This window comes from Cydia strobilella, chromosome Z (genome assembly GCF_947568885.1).
Source record: "Cydia strobilella chromosome Z, ilCydStro3.1, whole genome shotgun sequence".
Classification (NCBI taxonomy): Eukaryota; Metazoa; Arthropoda; class Insecta; order Lepidoptera; family Tortricidae; genus Cydia; species Cydia strobilella.
This window is the reverse complement of record NC_086068.1, coordinates 3,170,380-3,192,192: the sequence shown is the minus strand read 5'-3', so window position 1 is coordinate 3,192,192 and position 21,813 is coordinate 3,170,380. Positions and strand designations below refer to the sequence as shown.

The 21,813-nt window shown below is 39.1% G+C and overlaps 2 protein-coding genes across 3 annotated transcripts in view; one reads left to right on the top strand and one right to left on the bottom strand.

The window, feature by feature from the left end:
• LOC134754563 (alpha-tubulin N-acetyltransferase 1) overlaps positions 1-13,583 on the bottom strand; it is a 45,655-nt gene extending 32,072 nt beyond the window's left edge. For both annotated transcript variants that reach the window (XM_063690877.1, XM_063690876.1), the window contains exons 1-2: positions 13,338-13,583; positions 11,761-11,913 (exon numbers count right to left, since the gene is read on the bottom strand). In XM_063690877.1, the coding sequence (XP_063546947.1) occupies positions 11,761-11,913; positions 13,338-13,450 (266 nt within the window). In that variant the 5' untranslated portion in view covers positions 13,451-13,583. The remainder of the gene's footprint in view (positions 1-11,760; positions 11,914-13,337) is intronic.
• A 5,750-nt stretch (positions 13,584-19,333) lies between these two features.
• LOC134754715 (tubulin beta chain-like) lies at positions 19,334-21,429 on the top strand. Its single transcript, XM_063691049.1, has 2 exons — positions 19,334-19,535; positions 20,077-21,429. Exons 1-2 carry the CDS (start codon positions 19,479-19,481, stop codon positions 21,349-21,351), a joined length of 1,332 nt encoding a protein of 443 aa, XP_063547119.1. The 5' UTR covers positions 19,334-19,478; the 3' UTR covers positions 21,352-21,429.
• The last annotated feature ends 384 nt before the right edge of the window (positions 21,430-21,813 follow it).

The window sequence follows — 21,813 nt, the reverse complement described above, 5'->3', positions numbered from 1 at the left end:
AAGAGGCAGATAGCGATATTTCGGATTCGCGTTTCCCGTTAGGTCCTCTGTAAACAAACCGCCTTGATGCATCAATGTCATATTTTATTGTCTCTGAAAACGTGTCCAAAACCTGTTAAGGGGTGTATAAGTTACTCTATGGTTTAATAAAAAAAGGCTAGTGCTGCACTCTGGTGGCAGAACATTGCAGTAATATCCCCTATTGTCTTCGCTTGACTAATTATTATACCAACTTAAGCCTAAGCATAATACAGAATATAAAATGTGAAACAACTGTCCAATTCGCTTTAGTTAAACTAAATTCGCATTGCGGTATTATATCGCTAAATAGATTACATTTTAAATATTTATTAAAGATAAAGATAAAGATAAAGATTCTTTATTTGCAAGAATACTTAATTCTAAAATACAGATGTTGTTTTTTTAAAATATGGTGTACAGTATTCAGTCGCATAACGACATACAATTCATGGTCGCTTTACAGATTTACAAATTAATAGTTAGGTTTTTCACCCAATGGGCTGCGTTGTCGCTTAGCTTAAGTAAGTCCAGAGGATCTCCTGTGTACTTCCTTTTTGGGCACTCGCGGACTATGTGGTAAATATGTACAGGTGCTCCACAGTCGCACTTCGGTGTATCTCGCCACCCACACTTAAATTTGGCGCCACCCACACTTAAACGCAAGTTTGGCGAAACTTGTATAAGTTTAAAATGTGTTATACTTTTTTGAAAATAAATTAAAAAAAAAAAAAAAAACATAAATTCTCCGGATCGCCCGCTTTCAGTGCGGAGTCTATTTAGTTGGCATTTTTAATTTTTACATTTTAAATAAACACTGTATTTATAAACAGTATTATAGTCGTGTTGTTGTTTATGTGTCCTCTACTTTTCATACCTAACATAATAGTTAATAAACATAAAAGTTTTTGGCAAAAATTTCATTTATGGTACAAGCTTTTATCGCTGACCCATTCCAGAGTTCCCATGGCAACCTCCTGTCTCCATCATCAGATCAGCTACATGTCATCATAATATTACATTGTCATCCGATTTACATATATATGCAAGATTTCAACTCAATCGGATATCGGGAAGTGGGTTAAATTTTGCTTCCAAGATCCCACACTAACTAAGAGGGCATGTTAAATAAAAGCTTGTAACAAAAAAACCGTTTTAAAATATGTAATAACTTCGCTCTATTCAGAATTTTCAACAAAAATCGATAACGGATATTCTCATTCACACGACAGAGAACTTATATACTTACACTTTAAAAACTTACTTTGTGCAGTAAGTTGCGAATCGTCGCTATACTTACTCAACCTCATATCTGCAACAATCATTTGATGGAAATGTCGCTTTTCTTTCATACGGAATACGGGTGTTTTTGTCATCAAATGAGTGTTGCAGATACGAGGTTGAGTAAGTATAGCGACGAAATGCTATGATAAAAACCCAAAGAAAAAATTACATACACCTTCGTGACAAAAATGAGGCTCGAAAACATTACAAATGCGGTTGTGAAATAACCAACGGGCTTTAGATTGTATGGCAAGGTGGTCATCGTGAGTTCAAAATGTAAGTTTTGCAAAACTCATTCTCGACAAATTTAAAAATGCGGCCGTACAACTACCAAATAAGATGAATGCTTAAGAAAACCGTGGTCATTATGAGTGCAAATGTAAGTTTGCAGCGGTATAACTGTCGCCACGCTCGGCCGAGCGTTATGATGGCTGATGGCGTAAAGAACTTGGTATTTTTAACGTTTTTAGGGTTCCGTACCCAAAGGGTAAAAACGGGACCCTATTACTAAGACTCCGCTATCCGTCTGTCTGTCTGTCACCAGGCTGTATCTCATGAATCGTGATAGTTAGACAGTTGAAATTTTCACAGATGACGTATTTCTGTTGCCGCTATAACATAAAATACTAAAAAAGTACGGAACCCTCGGTGCGCGAGTCCGACTCGCACTTGGTCGGTTTTTTTAAGATATAATCATACATAGGGACAGACATACAGAGCGGAAAGCGACTTTGTTTTATACTATGTGGGGTAAAGGCACCAGTAGTTAGCCTTTTTACGAAATTTCTATATTCAAGATCGTTTAATTTGCTTACTAATTGACCTATAACAATTATTAAAATTTTTACTGGTCAAGAATTTCATATAGTTTAATTTTTGTAAAGAATAAAACGTGTTGCTGTGGGAAATATTTCATTAAATATAATGAAATTGCGTTTTTGCCAGTAATCAGCCCCCTGTGTACCAATACCTAGACAGCCTTTAAGTACCCAGTGCCCAGCCATCCCATTTTAACGGCTGATTAGTGGGTTCTGAGTTCCGCAATGTCAATGTCCACTGGTCAGCCATACTGGGTAGTTACTTATTTCAATCAAATAAAGTCATAATAATGTAAATACTTAAAGGTGCTTGGCTTAATGACTTAGATATTTCATTTGAAAATAAAAAAAAGTTCTGATTCCTATGGTCAGCCTCCCCCGGCTGACTTCTGGGTTTACGATCTTTTCAAAATTACTGCCATAAACTAAACCCAGTAGTCAGCCATGGGTGGCTGACTATTGGATTTCGCACAAAAAAAGTAGTTCCCAATAGTCAGCCGCCATAAAAATGTTACTTTTATATGGATTTATATTCTTTTTTCACTTTTTTCAGATAGAATAAGTATTAATCATGTGATGCAAAGTTCTGATTCCTATGGTCAGCCTCCTCCGGCTGACTTCTGGGTTTACGACCTTTTCAAAATTACTGCCATAAACCCAGTAGTCAGCCATGGGTGGCTGACTATTGGATTTCGCACAAAAAAGTAGTTCCCAATAGTCAGCCGCCTTAAAAATGTTACTTTTATATGGATTTATATTCTTTTTTCACTTTTTTCAGATAGAATAAGTATTAATCATGTGATGCAAGTCCACATTCTGGAGAAATCATAATTCGGCTATTAACGACTTATTAAAATACCATGTGACACTCCAAAAAAAAAAATGGCGCATATCACATGATCCTTCATGTCAGAAGACAGCACTTCTTTAAATTAGTGCTGTGGTTCATGCTAGACAATTATTTTATAAAATTAAACTATTTTTCAATTAATAGTTTATCAATCTATAATATCACCTACTTTTGACATGAAAATTAGAAAAGGTTTGATAATTACAGCCAAAAATAAGCAAGAAAGGCTGACCACTGGTGCATGGCTGGGCACTGGTGCCTTTACCCTAGTGAAGGTAAGTTTTTCCATTTATCAAGACTTTTTTGCCATACCGACCGACGAATCTGGTATCTTTTGTCTGAAAACGTAGTTTAATAGTAGATGTACCGTTGTGGCTTGTTCCGTGCAAATGGTTTCGCTCCGAGGCGCATTAGGGTTAGCTCGGTAGAGAAAGGCCCCTTTAAAGGGGCCCACTGACTATCAGTACGCCGGACGATATCGGCCTGTCAGTTAGAACAAAAATTTGACAGATCCGAACAACTGACAGGCCGATATCGTCCGGCGGACTGATAGTCAGTGGGCCCCTTTAAGATGCTTAGCTTCGCTCGGTCAAATTGATTTGTGGGCCAAAGGCCGAGCTGCTTGAGAGCAGAACCCCGAAAATATAAAAAGGTTATGAAATGTTATATTTAATTAACTAATTTATTCATTATTAAATTGTAAAACGGGACTTAAACGCGTAAAGTTTTAACAGTTACCTCCGACGTTTCGAGGACGGCGTTGTCCCCGTGGTCTCGGAGAAGACTGTCTAAAGTTGATATCAACATCTTCTAGCCGCGCGAGTTTTTCGAACTATTTAGTATTGTTTATCACCTTGAACGTTTTCCGCACTAGGGATGTTACTCGTTTTACAATTCTAATGCGTAGAATTCGTGAAAGTTTAAACTAATTTATTTCTCGATACAAAATTTGTACACAATTTCTATTATCAGGCATATATAGGCCCACGAATCAATTTGACCGAGCGAGCGCGAAACGTCTCCATTTCAGCTGGGGCGAAAGCTCTAAAGCTGCATTTTACAACTGATTCTAGTGATTTAGTGAGCAGGTTCGATAATTACCTATATGGATTTATACTGTTGATACAAAATTGCATTATTTCAAATTTTATTTTACATACATACATACATATAATCACGCCTATTTCCCGGAGGGGTAGGCAGAGATCACGGATTTCCACTTGCTACGATCCTGGCATACCTCTTTCGCTTCCTTCACTTTCATAACATTCCTCATACACGCTCGCCGGTTTAGGGTGCTCTTGACCTGGCCTTTCTTCAGGATTTCCCCGATCTGATCAGAGAAAGTCCGCCGAGGTCTGCCCCTTAGAACTCCCAATTTTTTTTTTTTTTTTTACTAGCCTAATTTAGTGTCCCACTGCTGGGCAAATGCGGATAAAATGCGTCTAAGTCGTCCCGCCATCTCCTTTTCGGCCTGCCTGCACCCCGGCCAGCACCATCTATGGTGTTCCGTGGGTCCCACTCGGTAACCATTTTGGCCCACCTTTCAGGGTGCATGCGGCAGACATGCCCCGCCCAGTCCCACTTAAGCTTAGCGGTCTGGACACCTACATCTACAACTCGAGTTCTGGAGCGCAGTTCCGTGTTTCTGGTTCTATCAGTTCTGCGAACACCTAGTATACTGCGCTCCATCGCTCGCTGGCAAACCTTGAGTTTGGACTTTAACGCCTCAGTTAATGACCATGTTTGAGCACCGTAGGTTAGGATAGGCAGGATACACATGTCGATGAGTTTGCGCTTGAGACACAGGGGAAGGTCGCCCTTCAATAGCGCCTTCATGGACCAGAAGCTCTTCCAGGCGTTGTCAATACGTCTATTGACCTCTATGGTTTGCCTGTTTTCGATTGTTTGTTTTTATTTTATTTTTATTTTATTTTAAGGTTCACCAACAGTTATTACATTGAGGCTTACATCTATACAAACATTAATAACATGCTAAATGTATATCTAATTACTGATAAACACCACATGCGAGTAATTAAAAAAGCAAAGTCAACAACAAAGCCGAAACATTTGAACACCTTATTATTGCACTTAAACTATCGTGAGACATAGTGCATGACGTACAACCGCCGCGGACACTCGTGCCTGAGGATGGATTCCCAAAGAATCCGAAACATGTCACCAAAAGCGACTAAAAATAATAATGAGTAAAAACCGTACTGATAAATATTTTCACCTTATTATTGTAGAATAAGGAGCAAAGCGCAACCACGATGTCGACTGGTTAAGTATATAACTAAATATGGAATTATAACTAAATATACTAACTACTTACTAGTGAATAAATTTCTAATTTTGGACAAAGAGTCAAAGTGAATATCGAACTTGTCACTATATTTATTTATTAAAATGCTCAAGCGTGGTACCGGGGAGTTTGACCCTACTAAATTGTTATAAATGAAACAATAGTTTTATATAGCGGAGAGCTATGGACGACGACATTTATTCCAGTAACGGTAAGACTAAAATATATGTACCTACCATCATATTCCTCGCGTTGTCCCGGCATTTTGCCACGGCTCCGCTTGGACCCGCTTGGCAACTAATCCCAAGGAGTGGCGCAGGCACCAGTTATTACGAAAGCTACTGCCATCTGACCTTCCAACCCAGAGAACTAAACTAGGCCTAATTGGGATTAGTCCGGTTTCCTCACGATGTTTTCCTTCACCGAAAAGCGACTGGTGAATATTTCGTACTGTACGAATCGTACATAAGTTCCGAAAAACTCAGTACGAGCGGGGGTTTGAACCCGCGACATTCGGATTGCAAGTCGCCCGCTCTTACCGTTAGGACACCAAGCCTTAAAAAAATACCTAACACAAATTATCGGAGCACGGGATTTCACGATCTACCGCTCAGAGACACTATACATTTTTCAATTTTCAATGCAAGGCCGATTCATTATGCAATGTATGTATAGTACAGTCACCATCAGATATATCAGAACGCCCGAGGTGTTCACAATATCTGAACACGCACTCTAACGCCTTGACAATAGAGGCGTGTTCAGATATTTGTGAACACCTCGGGCGCTCCGATATATCTGATGGCGACTGTATCGTGACGTACAGTCGAAGTCAAAAATATCGATCCAGACAAATGGCTCAAAAATATGTGAACACGGCTTTATTGTCGAAGGTGTAAGAGCGTACACATATTTTTGAAACTTTGGGAATGTATATATATATTTATGCCCTTGACTATACATGACGTAGCTAAACGTTTTCAAAGAAAGCAGGTTAAATCGAATTACATAGCAACCTTCGAGATATCCTTGAGTTAGCTATTATGCGAATTTGGGTCATGAAAATAATGTTAAATCGAACGAGTTTTTGACAATATACCGAATTATAGAACTCGGTTGAATTAAATTAGGAATCGAAAATGAAATAAAACGTTGTGTACATACTTTGAATAAACAATAACAAAATAGAAAACTTAATAAATATAAAACAAAGTATAATTTCCACCGGGAAATAACAAATATTGCTTACAGATTGATTCCATTCCACTATTGATAGTACAATTTGTTGAACAGGTCAATAATAGAGGTATTTCCCTAAGGGATGGTTTGGCGGTGATGTTAGTTCATAACACTATGATTCTAATTATTATTAACTATGAAATAAAACTATGAAAACGGATTATATCGCGTATATTGAATTTATTTATAATACATCCCGACGTTTCGAACCCTTTACAGCGTTTGTGGTCAACGGGTGACTGAGGAAAAATTAAAAAGTGCAAAAATACCCACATACTATTTTTTTTTATCGCGTATATATATATATATATATATCTCTTTACTTGAAAATAATTGTAGTGTATAACTAGCCTTATGAACTGATTTTGCATGTACAACCAGCCTTAAAGTTTATAGTCTATGATTGTTCATTATTTTAGTATGTGTGTATTTTTGCACTTTGTAATTTTTCCTCAGTCACCCGTTGACCACGAACGCTGTAAAGGGTTCGAAACGTCGGGATGTATTATAAATTCAATATACGCGATATAATCCGTTTTCATAGTTTTATTTCATGAGTAACTATCGCGGTAACCGAAGACAATATTATATTAACTAGCTTTTGCCCGCGACTTCGTCTGCTAACACTAACAGCAGACAGAGTATGTTTAGCGCCTGGATAAAGTGTAATAGGAATCATTCAATTAGAGCATAAGCTTAATTGCTTGACATCAATTATCAGGCAATTCATTAAGTTTCTCAATTTCACCCCCCTTTTCACACTCTTTAGGGATGATTTTAGAGATGAAAAAGCGGACAAGAGGGTTCCGTACTGTTTTAGTATTTGTTGTTGTAGCCGCAACAGAAATACATCATCTATGAAAATTTCAACTGTCTAGCTATCACGGTTCATGAGATACCGCCTGGTGACAGACAGACGGACAGCGGAGTGTTAGTAATAGGGTCCCGTTTTAACCCTTTGGGGTACGGAACCCTAAAAACTATCCTATGTCCTTCCGCGGGACAAACGATATGCCAAATTTCAACTAAATCTGTTTAGCAGTTTAAGCGTGAAGAGGTAACACACAGACAGACAGACAGACTTTCGCATTTATAATATTAAGTGTGGATAGTATGGCTTACTATACACTATAGGCAAACATAAATAGGCACTAGCGCGGCTGGATTTCAAATCAGCGATCGAAGGCTCAAATTCCGACTGGCACATATCTGAAACGATCCCATTTGTAGTGCCATAAGAGCGCGTCACATATTTTTGCGGCCTTCGAAGAGTAACATATTATTGCAGGTGACTGAACCTACGATTTTCTCAGGCTCGCCATACTCTATCTGTGGTATTTTCTATAGAAAGGGACCTTATTGTCGATGGCGCTTACGCCGTTATAAACGATGCTCCGATTTAAATACAATGCGGCGCGACGCTGTGCGGCGTAAGCGCCATCGAAAATAAGGTCCCTTTTCATAGAAAAAGCCCCATCTATAATTCTATACCTTATGTAAATATATCCAACATTTTTTGTAAACTTAAACCATGTACAGTCGCCATCAGATATGTCGGAGCGGGCGAGGTGCTCAAAAATATTTAAACACTCACTCTAACGCCTTGGCAATGAGGGCTATCGTTTTTTTGCTCACCAGTTGGCGCCTCTGTTGATGGTGGTCCAAAAGACTAAAGAACAGCTGTCAGTCACTGAAGTGACAAGTGACATTTGACATTTCGAACTTTGCGAAGACCACCATCCACACTAGCGCCCCTAGCGGCGAATTCATACGCGTTAGCCCTCATAGAGACGTGCTCAGATATTTGTGAGCGTCTTGGTAGCTCCGATATATCTGATGGCGACTGTACCAAATAGAAATATATTGCAAATAAACTATTCTATTGATTTTATATCTGCATTGACAACTTAATAATACCTACAACTAAAATTACATGCTATTTGTACAAGTAATAAAAACTTTTATAAAAAAAAGATAAACCGACTTCAAAAAGGAGGAAATAAAATATTATCCTTTTTAGGGTTCCGTGTTTAAGTATATGCGTTACCAACTGATATGTTTGAAGTCGGTGCCAAGCCAAGTAGTAACCCCGACCTCTACCTTCACCTCTCAGTCTCTTTGGTTGTTTCTAACACTACCTACATCAAAAATCATAATACACATAAAAGGGAAGTTCCACATTTTGTCCGTGGTCTTCATCATCAGTAGCCTTACCACGAGTATGACATTGATATATTCGATATCCTGTGCGTAACTTACTGTTTATGCATCTCGCTCGTACTGGCATATTAGTGTACAAAGTAAGTTACGAAGACGCTAGAAAATATTTAGTGTCAAACTCGTGGTTAGGCTACAGTTGCACTACATCAAATTGGTGGTTTTTGGGAGGAAACGCTTGAGTTACTTTAGAAAACACCGAAATCACCATACACGTGCCTTTAAAAACTGAGGAGTTCCCTTAATTCCTCACGGATTCCATCACCAGATCAAAACCAAAAATGTTACGAAAACACCTTGGAGGAAGTTACCTAAACAGAAAAAGAATTACTCAAATCGGATCATGGGTGCCGGAGTAATCGCTGAAATCATTATCATCGAAACAATCATCATCATCAGCGCTACTTATCAAATTGGTGGTTTTCGAGAGAAAATTCTTAAGTCGCTTATGAAAACACCCAAATCACCATACATGTGCCTTTAAAAATTGAGGAGTTCCCTCAATTCCTCAGGGATCCCATCATCAGATCAGACCCAGATTAATATGGGTCCAACTTGGAAGTAGCTCCTTTCGAACAAAAAAAGAATTACTCAAATCGGACCACGGGTCTCGGAGTAATCGGTGAACATACATAAAAAAAAATAGCCACAACCGAATACAGAACCTCCTCCTTCTATGAAATTGAAGTCGGTTAAAAATCAACTGTATTGTCTGTAGAAGACATTTTAATATCAAATGTAAGTAAAATAAAATAGCAGGGTCTTTGGAAAGGACACGCCCATAAGAAAAACCCTTTTCAAAGTCTGTCATTTCTTCCATAAAAAAAACATGAGAATCATATACCAAATAGACCAGTACAATTTTCAACGCAAAGCTGATAGTATTAAGATTGATATTTCAATGTGTTTTAGAATAACGTATGCATTTTAGTTGAATAAATGCGATATAGGTATTATTCAACAGAGATAAATACATTTTAAATGTAATTATACGTTTTAAGAATGAGGTTAAAGCAAAATGTGTGCCCATGGAGCAGGCAGTCCCAGGTTCGAATCCCCGTTAGGGTATTTATTTGTGTTTATCGCAAATATTTGTGACGTTTTTAATTAAAAGGTACCACATTGTCGCTTACCATAAGGACGAAATTTGCTAGTATTTTTATATGAATAACCTGTCAGAGCGTCCTTATGGCAAGCGGCAAAGTAGTACCTTTTGCTTGAAAACGACACATTTGCTCCTGAGTTATAGACATTTTTTATGTATCTAAGTAGTATTTATGTATATGTATAAGTATTGTATATTGTCACCTATTAGTACCTTAGAGGATATAACCAAACGGAGTAGCCATTAACAGAAGTTCCCCTCTGTCGAAAATTTAACGAAATTATGACATAGTATATACAAGTAGTTATAGACATAAAACCGAGCGACCACGGGTAAGAGAAAGACATATTCATGTATTTACAGTGTCATGTATGGCAGCATAATCCTTTTTCTCTTTCACTTATACATTTCGGTATTTCGCCATCGCCTCCTTGCTATGATGCCATAACCCGACCCTGAAAAAATGCCCGGTCGGTGATAAAGACAAAGCATGGCACTATTTCCTCTTTTCTCTTATAGGAATCGCAATAAGACTATCTTTCTCTATCAAAGAGTGTCAGGCCCTTGGACGTTACGTATACATTTGACGTTCCCCTCCCCCGCAATAATTGGCAGACTTGCAGACTTGGCAGACTTTTTTGTACAGACAAGGCGTCTCCGTTGGTTATATCCTCCAAGCCTATTAGTACCCATAATAATAGCTCCGCTTAGTTTGGGGATAAGTCGATCTGTGTAAAGAGGCCCACTGATTATCAGTCCGCCGGACGATATCAGCCTGTCAGTTAGAACAAAAACTTTACAGTATTTGTTGCTATAGCGGCATCAAGAATACATCATCTGTGCAAATTTAAACTGTCTATGTATCACGGTTCATGAGATACAGTTGGTGACAGACGGACAGACAGATAGCGGAGTCATAGTAATAGGGTCCCGTTTCAACCCTTTGGGTACGGAACTCTAAAAATGGTTCCGTACCATTACACAAAAAACGGCAAAAAAATCACGTTTGTTGTATGGGAGCCCCACTTAAATATTTATTTCAGTCTGTTTTTTGTATTTGTTGTTATAGCAGCAACAGAAATGCATCATCTGTGAAAATTTCAATCGTCAAGCTATCACGGTTCATGAGTTACAGCCTGGTGACAGACGGACGGACAGCGGAGTCTTAGTAATTAGGTCCCGTTTCCACCCTTTGGGTACGGAACACTAAAAATGTGCTTAAAATTTCAATAAAACTGGCAAAGCAAAGGCATGTTATTTTAAAGAAAGGTATTTCGCTAAAGCATATAACGACGGTCAGCATACATGACGGTCAGTTCGGTTTTCGGTCTGGGTTATCTACTGAAAGTGCAATCCTAGTTCTTAAGCACACCGTCCGATACTACACTGATTGGTCTGTGCTGATAGAGCACACCCGTGTACGCTGCTTTTCTTGACCTGTCCAAGGCTTTTGACTTGGTGTCGTACGAAAAGCTCTGGACCAAGCTCAAAGCAGCTGGAGTACCTCCAGAAATCATTGGGTTATTTAGTTTTTGGTACGACAACCAAGTCAACTATGTAAGATAGGCAGACACATACTCGGATGGATATAAGACAGAATGTGGAGTAAGGCAGGGAGGATTAACCTCACCGTTGCTGTTCAATATGTATGTGAACCAGCTGATCGTTGAGCTCAGTGGCACCAGGGTCGGATGTTCTACAGGCGGTAAAATGGTAAACAACATCAGTTACGCCGATGACATGGTGCTACTGGGACCATCGGTCAGGGCAATTAATAAACTGCTCAGTGTATGTGAAGCATATGCAGAGTCCCAGAGTGTTGTTGCTCCGTGAAGGGGATCCTCGTAAATTAGATCGAAACATGTCGAGCTATTCGACCTAATACACGAGTGACCCGTTTTAAAATAATTTAACTACTTACTTCTTAGCACTGGCGTCCTTCAATAGGTATAGGACGTGAGTTGGGGCATTCCGTAGCTTCTCAGCAGTGGTTATCGCTTTCGAAAGGCCCTGGGCCGATGCTGATTGCTCCCCGAGGGAGTCAATCAGCTTGCCCAAGCTTTCTTGTATGGTCCTGGGAAAAAATACTACAGTCAGAACAAGGAAATTCTCCACAGACTGCATTTGGTGTAGAATTGTCACCATAAACAACACCACCAAAAAATTGGGGTGCAACATGGGAATCCAAATCAGTAGGTAGGTTCGTTAGGTAGGCTCAAATGCCCGAAGGGCAAACCGCCCAAAAAAAGGAGCCCCGCGAAGCTGGGCTCTTTCTAGTTAGCTGGAGTTCATCGGACTGTTTCTTTAAAAAAAAAAACATTTATTCACAACTATTAACTAGACAGAGCCTCCTATTTCTGGGCGGTTTGCCCTTCGGGCATTTGAAGCTACCTAACGCACCTAACCTACCTACCTATTGATTTAATGTAATTTTGGATTCCCATTTTGTAGCCAGTTACAAAACTTATTTACCAAACGGTACCACTCTGGCCCAATTCGTAACTGGTTACATACAAGGAATTTAGTTACCAAATGGTTAACTTTAGCGTCCTCTATACAATAGCATCATAAAAAATAGGTGTTATAATGACACCATCCCCATCGAATTTTATTCAGTCCAAAAAAATTGTGTCCATTTAGGAGCCAATATCTCGGTCATTCCAACAATGACTACATGGAGAAAGCGAAGCAGAGAGATGATTGGATAAAATTGGAGGAGGCCTACACCCAAAGAGAGATCCATATAGAAGATAACATTTAAATTACAAATACAAAAACCATATAAAACTTCTTATGGAATAAAGGGCTATAATAAATAAATAAATATCTCGGTCATTATCAAGTTTAGAGAAAAGTTGCCCATACAAAACATGCTTATTTTAGCGTCCTCTATACAATAGCATCATAAAAAATAGGTGTTATAATGACACCACCCCCATCAAAAATTTCCTAATTTTTGAAACTTTAAACTATAACTGACAAATTCAGACTGGTTTTGTTGAAGTATGAAGTAATTTGAGGGTACAAATTTAAATATACTGCAAGAATAATTTTACTTTATTTGTAATTTATTTTATTCGTAACTGCTTCTACATACCAAATTCTTACGGATACCAAGACTTAAACTGTGCATGCACTAACAATTTCGTAAGGAAATGCTATCAAGGTTTTTATATAATATATACATACATTTATTAGCGCATTAGGCCATCTGTGACGCTCGATATGTTCCACGAATTTAATCTTTGACTAATAGTTAAATGGTCTCACTTTATACTAAATTATAGCTCGAAAATTCCAAGCATTGGCAATACAAAACTATCTAAATCCTCCGAATCGAGATCATTGCTTTTGACAAAATACGAACAAAATAGGAAGCAGTGGACCTTGACATCCTTGTAAAGGCGTGTCTCGGCTATTTAGACCCGTAAAAGGTCAGGTTTTTTTTATACAAGGACTCAGAATACAATTAAGATGAATTTTAATTAAAAATCTTACCTCACGGTGCGAACATCACCCTGATGCTGATGGCACCCTGGAGGTGTTAACATACTATTGACTTTGGAGATCTCGTCTGGTAGTATGTCGTTAACAGGTATACTGAACTCCATTTTTAACAGTTTTACACTTTACAAATTAAATTTAAATAAATTCCAAAAAATTCAGACGCAAGCAATAAATATGGAATTTATGGAAATATGGAAAATCTTCGTCGACTGGTGCAATTGGTGTTGCTGTGCTATGCAAATTTTGATTGAGTACTGACTGAGTAGGCGCCAGTGTTGCCAACTCGGAATTTGAAAAAATGCCAAACTTATGTCTAAATTATGCCAGAAATATGCTAAATAATTTTGAAATGTGCTAAAAAAGATGCTAAAATATTATAGGTAACAAAAAACCGGCCATTATGACATATGACATGACATTGACATTGACTATACCATAGATAACACAAAAAGATTAGTCGGTGTCTCAGAATAATGACTAAAGCAAAGAAGCCGGGCAAAAATAAAAGCTTGGTAAAAGATATCGTATTCACAACACGTTATTACTTTTTGTCTATGAGTGAGTGAGACAACAATCCGCAAGTTCTTTCGTTTTTTTCAGTATTGTCATAAGATGAACTGAGGGAAATGTCAAATGGTCTTATGTGGTTCTATAATATAATCCAGCCAAATAAAATATATGTTCGTTATTTCACAGGTAGGTGTCAACTGTAACAACTTGACATAGTCGTATTATTTTAGTTGAAATATTTCGGGATGTTTCAGCGGTCATCTTGGTTTATTTTAATTATATTGTTGCTATTCCTGACAGATTGTTGGAAAACGTGCTGAGTTTTTATTTGTAATGGTTTGAAGTTCCCTTTGTGATAATGTCTTGTGTGATCGAGGGCTGTAAATCGCATACAGGAAGAAAAGAAAATACGCACGAACCGATAACCTTTAATCGGTGAGTTTTGTTCAATTTTGAACAAATTAATTTATAGGACCTGACCCTAAACATAGAAATCGATATGTTGTTTATGTAATTATTACTTGCATTCAAGTCTATATAGATTTTTGCATTTATTTTCGAACTTTTCTGCTAAGTATGATAGGTTATATTTTTGGCATAGTGATGTATCGACCTCATCAATAACCTATCGACATTTACAGCTTTCTTATAGTTTGGCCCAGGACTGTCTCATTTTAATTGATGAGTACAGTCAAGGGCATAAATATATATACATTCCCAAAGTCTCAAAAATATGTGTACGCTTAGACAATAAAATCGTGTTCACATATTTTTAAGCCATTTGTCTGGATTGATATTTTTGCCTTCGACTGTACCTATAGTTTTCTTTGTTCTTACTTACTGACAGATTGTGTTTGCCAGACTATAGTTTAATACTAAAAACCGGTCAAGTGCGGGTCGGACGCGCGCACCAAGGGGACCGTACTTTTTAGTATTTGTTGTTATAGCGGCAACAGAAATACATCATCTCATCATCACGGTTCATGAAATACAGCCTGGTGACAGACAGACGGACAGCGAAGTATTAGTAATAGGGTCCCGTTTTTACCCTTTGGGTACGGAATCCTAATAAAAAAGACATTAATGATCATTGATGAATGTTCCTTTTATTAATATTGTTGGTCACAAAACTCAACTTTTTATTTCAGATTTCCAAAGGACGAGGAATAGGGGATATTACTGCAATGTTCTGCCACCAGAGTGCAGCACTAGCTTTTTTAGTGCACAGGTTTTTGACAAGTTTTCAGGGGACCTACCGGAAAACTCGAATCCGAAATTTCGTTATCTAGCTGCCTCTTTATCGCTCGAATACGCAAGAGTGACAGAGATGTTAGATAACGAAAGTTCGATTTTCTTGTTTCACGATAGACCCTCCGATTGTGATAGTGGCGCCACCTACGCCGAGTTTCGCGTAATATTCCCTATTATTAAATAAAAAAAAATATTACACGAACGTTTTTTTTTTCATTTCCTATTTGGTACAGTCAGCTGCAGAGAAAAGGTACCCCACGTCCATACTAATTTACAGAACTTTGTATGCAGGGGGGGTGCCTTTTCTCTGCAGCTGACTGTACATGACTAGAAACTATACTTAGTCTTTTAGCATTAGAAAAAACGGTAAACCATTTCCACGTGTCTTTTTATTGACAAGTTTTTTTATAAATATAGCAATATTTTACTTATGAAAGCAAAAGTATGTAAATTATCGTATATTATATTTGTTGTGACTTATTTTCAAAGTGTTTTTCGATAAAACGACACGTTAAGATCGCTCGCCTTCTTTCTAATGATAAAAAAACGAGAGGTATAGTTAGACGGTTCTGAGTGGTAGACTGCAAATGAGATAAAAGCTATATCCTCATATCAGGCGGCTCTTTGATTCCAAGGATTGCATAATTTTTATACTTTTTAATGATTATTAGAATATGAAAATTATAAAAAGTATAAAAGTTATGCAATCCTTGTATTCCACGCATTTCATTTCATTTCAACGAGCCGCCTGCTACAGATTTCTTAAAATTGCCGCGTTTTTTCAGGTTCAACTTTCATTAGCCAGACTATTATCAATTTGCCAATTTCGTGATTATTCTTTTACACGGCACATAAACTTATGCATAATTTATCGATATAAAAAGTCGACACAGTTACATCCCTAACAAATTATCAAACTTATGACACCGTACGTAAATGAGAAATAACAAGCATATATGCATCTCTTTTCGGCACATTATCTAATTCGTAAGGAAGTAAAGTACGGGTATACATATTTGCGAAGCATTTTTGCCCTACTTCTATGCTTTAGTCATTATTCTGAGGGCGGTGTAGACGAGACAATTTTTCGCACAATCTGATTGACAATTTAATTGGTAACGCGTATGAAAAAAAGGTCGCGGTGCGGTGCGGTAGTCTGTTACGGCTTATTATAATTCCTCGTATGTATAAAATTTCCTTTGACGGTTGAGCCATGGATTGTCTATCACTGCCAAGTAGGTTTCAAACTTGGCTTAGGGACATAATCACTTGATTCACTAAATTATGCTAAAAAAGATGCCAGATGCTAAATGGAAATTTTCGATGCCAGAGAGTGTGAAATTATGCCATATCTGGCACCAATTATGCCAAGTTGGCAACACTGGTAGGCGCTTTGAGTAGGCGGTTTCAAGGCGGTTTCGGTGTGACCGGTTAAATTTAAATTAAATTGCAATCGATTTTATTCATATTATTTTATTATTATTGTTTACAATTTGTTTATCGTCTTCTACAAGATTTTCTTGTATAACCAAAATAGTTTCATCAAAGAGTAATTATCATTTTTTGGGTTCTGTAGCCTATAAACGGAACCCTGTTCTCTTAACCATCCAAAGGCCCCCCTGCCGTGTCAGACGTATCTCTGCTATCTCAAAAAACACAGTTTTGAGTAAATCGACTTTAAAGTTTTCGGTGAGCGTGAAAACTAATAAACTCATATATTTCGTGAGTTTATTGAGTTAAGTCATTTTTAATATGTGTTTTGTGTTTCAATAGACGTGAAGAATAATATTTCTTTACTTTTTTTTTGTAAAAATACATAGTTTTTGAAATAAACGCATAAACATAGTTTGGCGTAACCACTGTTTCATACATTTGGTGGTTGCGCGTAACTATGTTAACTTAAAGTTAGACGAGTTCGTTGTATGAGCGCTCATACTATTTCGCGTGGCCACGGTTCGCGGGCTTATTGAGGTTTTCGTTTATCTAAAGTTAGAAGACTACATTGTATCAACTTCTAGTAAAACGTGTAACCAGGGCATGGGGAATATTGAGGTGGTCACGCGTAGTTCTTTTATCTTTAGTTGTAAGAGTTCGTTGTATTAGTGCTCCTAGTAAAACGCGTAACCAGACTACACAAGATAATCCATTTTATAATATGCTAACTCACATTACATACAAGGAGCCCGATTTCCATCAGTCCTTACATCATTGGCTATAAAGTAGATCAATCGATTGGTGGAAAGAGCCTTATGTTTAATAGCGTATGCATATATTGCATGCATGCATGAAACTCGGAATTAACGGCAGAAGGTCAGTTACTCCAAAATGTTTAACCGCCTTAAAAAAAAAGGTTCTCAGTTTGACCCGTATGTTTGTCCGCGATTATCTCGCGTTTGGCTAAACCGATTTTGATGCGGGTTTCAGAATAGCTATTGTTACATTCTGGAGAAGGTTTTAGTATACATAGAGCTGAGCTGATGCTGAACTCTGGCTGTACCTAGTGGAACTCACGTTTGGTGCAACATAGGCACACGCTGTTTTGGTCATCTAACACGTCTTAATGAGCACTTGGGGGAGCAGTACCCAAGATAAAGATGATGCTGAACCATGGCTGTACCTAGTGGAACTTAGGTTTGGTGCAACGTAGGCAAACGTTGTTTTGGTCATCCGACACGCCTTGATGAGCACTTGGGAGAGCAGTACCCAAGATAGAGCTGATGCTGAACCCCGGCTGGACCTATTGGAACTCAGGTTTGGTGTAACATAGGCAAACGCTGTTTTGGTCATCCGACATGCCTTAATGAGCACTTGGGAGAGCTGTACCTAATAGTGGAACTCAGGTTTGGTGCAACGTAAGCAAACGTTGTTTTGGTCATCCGACACGCCTTCACATTTCTCTCACTACACATTCGTAACAAGGCTTTACTTCGTAAAGAACTCATTTTAAAGACTAATTTATCATATTTTGAACAAACAACATAAAAAAACACCGGAACGCTAACTTAACCGGGTCAATATTACGTACGTAATGAAATGTAAATGTGACGTTTTCAATCAAAAGGTACCACATTGTCGCTTACCATAAAGACGAAAATTGGTTGTATCTTTATACGAAAAACCTGTCAGAATGTCCTTATGATAAGCGACAATGTGGTACCTTCTGCTTGAAACTACACAAATAAACAAATACACGTGGCAAGGAGCGACCAGCCGCTCCCTCCGCGCCCCGCCCCCCGCCTCACCGCGAGCCGCCTATCGCCGTACTACCTGCGTGTGGTTACGCGAAACTATGATAACTCGAGATAGTAGATATCCAGTTTGCCGTAAAAAAACTGCGAAGAGTTACGCATAATTATTCTAACTTGAGTTAGAAGAGATACGCATAACTCAATGTCCAAAAATTCGAAAACGTCTATCTTAAAACATGAAATATCTCAGTAACTAAAGACATTTTTTGAAATTTTGTTTAAGTATTATGTAAAGCATAGTGTCTAGTTTCATTTTGCACTGGTTAGGCGTATCTCTGCTATCTAAAGATAGCAGAGATACGTCTGACACGGCAGCCCCACACTCGTGCGCGAATCGCGGCGCGAAGCCGCGAACGCGAGTGTGGAGTCTAGTTCGCTAATCAGTCTGGAGCGAGCTTAAGGACAAATATATAAAGTATTATTCTCTAAGGGTTTTATTTTGTTGATTCTAAAACAAATTACCATTTTACATTCCTCGAAGCAATCTCGCAGTTATTATTCGAGTGTAGCGAAAGCACGGTAAAAGGTGGACGTCGAAGATGCTGCCATCTGAGAGTGGTTGATTCGCTTACTAGCTGTTTTAGGCAATTTCAGGTAGATGGCGTTGTACCAAGCTGCTAGCTTATTAAAGTCATTGTCAAGAGGGCGCTGTTGTTGCGCATGTATAGGGTGACAGTTCAGTATAGTATGAAACTATGAAAAAATAGTTCCAGTGTAATACCGCAACATGGCGCGTGATCATATATTCCTGGTAAGGTTTTAATTCTACATCCGTGTGGTAAGCGTCCCATTGAAAATTTGAATTACGCGCCTTTTGCTACTGACATACTTATTTGTTCGGTTATAATTATTATTGATTAACCTCCTTAAACGTTTATTCTTATATTCAAACAAACAGGTACACACTGTCTGAATGTAAATTATCGTAGAATTCGAAATTCAAATGAACTAGTTGAATAAACAAATATTTTGGCTTGTTCAGTCATTAAAAATCTGCCGTACGATGAACGTGTATTAATTGAAATCACAAATTTTTATATTTTTTATATTATTTTATTTACCATTGGGGAACTGAAATCTTAGTGATTTTTTTTTGGGAATCTAAATTTTAAGTGTTATCAATATGAGGGAAATCGTTCATATTCAGACTGGACAATGCGGCAACCAGATTGGCGCAAAGGTAACATTTTTCTTCTCCATCAGCTGCGTGTGCGATGTGCACGTGCGCTGAAATGTTGGACCCGTGCACGCACACGTCTCGCAAGTGGTGTGCCGTCAGGCATAAGCATCTGTATATTACAACGCGCACTTGCACGCATCCGGTGAGCACAGGCCAGGGTGTTAGTCTTAACGCTGGCACTGTGCGGGTTCTAAACATAACGTCCTTTGTCTTCGAAGATGTTTTCCTATCCCAGAGTAACTTCCATACTGTTGCCGCCTTTTGACAAGCATACTTCTCATAAGCGGTTAGCGTAGCCCATGGACGCTTAATTCTCTAGGGATTTCACATTAAAAAAAAAACTTTTTATTACATAAGAGGTTAGGTACAAACATTCGTCTTAACTCAGTTACAATCTCTATATTTTGAGATTATTTGACACACATTTGAGACACATGAACCCCATATTGTAGTATCAGAACTATCAGATTGCGAACCTACCTCTACTTTCTCCATTTTAGGCATACTTATTCTACAGCCAGTTTTCTAACATCCTTTTCAGTTCTGGGAAGTGATTTCCGACGAGCATGGGATCGACCCGACGGGTGCCTACCAAGGAGACTCCGACCTGCAGCTAGAACGAATCAACGTCTACTACAACGAGGCTTCTGGCGGCAAATACGTGCCCAGAGCCGTCCTAGTAGACCTCGAACCAGGCACCATGGATTCAGTAAGAGCTGGGCCTTTTGGCCAGCTCTTTCGACCGGATAACTTCGTCTTTGGACAGTCGGGCGCCGGCAATAACTGGGCGAAAGGGCACTACACCGAAGGCGCAGAATTGGTTGACTCTGTCCTAGATGTGGTAAGAAAGGAAGCTGAAGGCTGCGATTGTCTCCAAGGCTTCCAGCTGACACATTCGCTCGGAGGCGGGACCGGATCCGGAATGGGCACGTTACTTATCTCGAAAATCAGAGAAGAGTACCCTGATCGCATTATGAATACGTTCTCAGTCGTTCCAAGCCCTAAAGTTTCAGATACGGTGGTAGAACCGTATAATGCTACGCTATCAGTGCATCAGTTGGTGGAAAATACAGATGAGACGTTTTGTATTGATAATGAGGCGCTATATGATATCTGCTTTAGAACGCTGAAGCTAAGCACGCCGACGTATGGTGATCTGAATCATTTAGTGTCGGCGACTATGTCCGGAGTGACGACTTGTTTAAGATTCCCTGGGCAGTTGAATGCTGATTTGAGGAAGCTAGCGGTCAATATGGTTCCCTTTCCGAGGCTGCACTTCTTTATGCCTGGCTTTGCGCCACTAACTTCACGCGGAAGTCAACAGTATAGAGCTCTGACAGTCCCAGAGCTAACGCAGCAGATGTTTGACGCTAAAAACATGATGGCGGCGTGCGATCCACGCCACGGTCGCTACCTTACCGTTGCTGCTATCTTCCGCGGCCGCATGTCTATGAAAGAAGTTGACGAGCAGATGCTCAACATCCAGAACAAGAACAGCACGTATTTCGTGGAATGGATTCCTAATAATGTGAAAACCGCTGTGTGCGACATACCCCCTCGCGGCTTAAAAATGTCTGCTACGTTTATTGGAAATACTACAGCTATCCAAGAACTTTTCAAGAGAATATCTGAACAATTCACAGCCATGTTTAGGCGGAAGGCTTTCCTTCACTGGTACACTGGTGAAGGTATGGATGAGATGGAGTTCACGGAGGCTGAAAGCAACATGAATGATCTGGTCTCTGAATACCAGCAGTACCAGGACGCCACGGCTGATGACGAAGGAGAGTTCGACGAAGATATTGAAGAAGAATAAGTGTTTTGTGTCCGTTTTGTCTAACCGTTGTGTTGTCACTGTATAAGCAATTGTATTTGTAATAAATATCTATTAGAAGATTGCCTTATTATTTTACAAATTTTAGCCTGAATTGGCCAGGCCACGTGTAAATGCGTACGCACCATCGCTGGCCCACTACCTTTAATGTGCGGACGGAAAACCGACACCGTGGCCATCCCATCCCCATCCCGCCGCGCCATCGTTAATTACGGCTCCTATACGATGGCCAGCGTGTGGAGTGCGCAGTGGTGTCAGATGGCTTATGGCGCGGCGGAATGGCGCACATTAAAGGTAGTGGGCCAGCGATGGCAGTACACGCCACATCTTCTACACGTGGGCCATTCCAGAACTATAGATATCGTGTAGTTGCAATTCAACCATCGCATGGCCACCTCGCTGGTCCAGCGCTGGGCCATCGTGTAGAGGAGCCATAAGAGATAG

Coding starts and splice junctions, on each gene's coding strand:
- LOC134754715 (XM_063691049.1), top strand. CDS start 19,479: ATGAGGGAAATCGTTCATATTCAGACTGGACAATGCGGCAACCAGATT. Junction 19,536..20,076: donor GCAACCAGATTGGCGCAAAG/GTAACATTTTTC, acceptor CATCCTTTTCAG/TTCTGGGAAGTGATTTCCGA.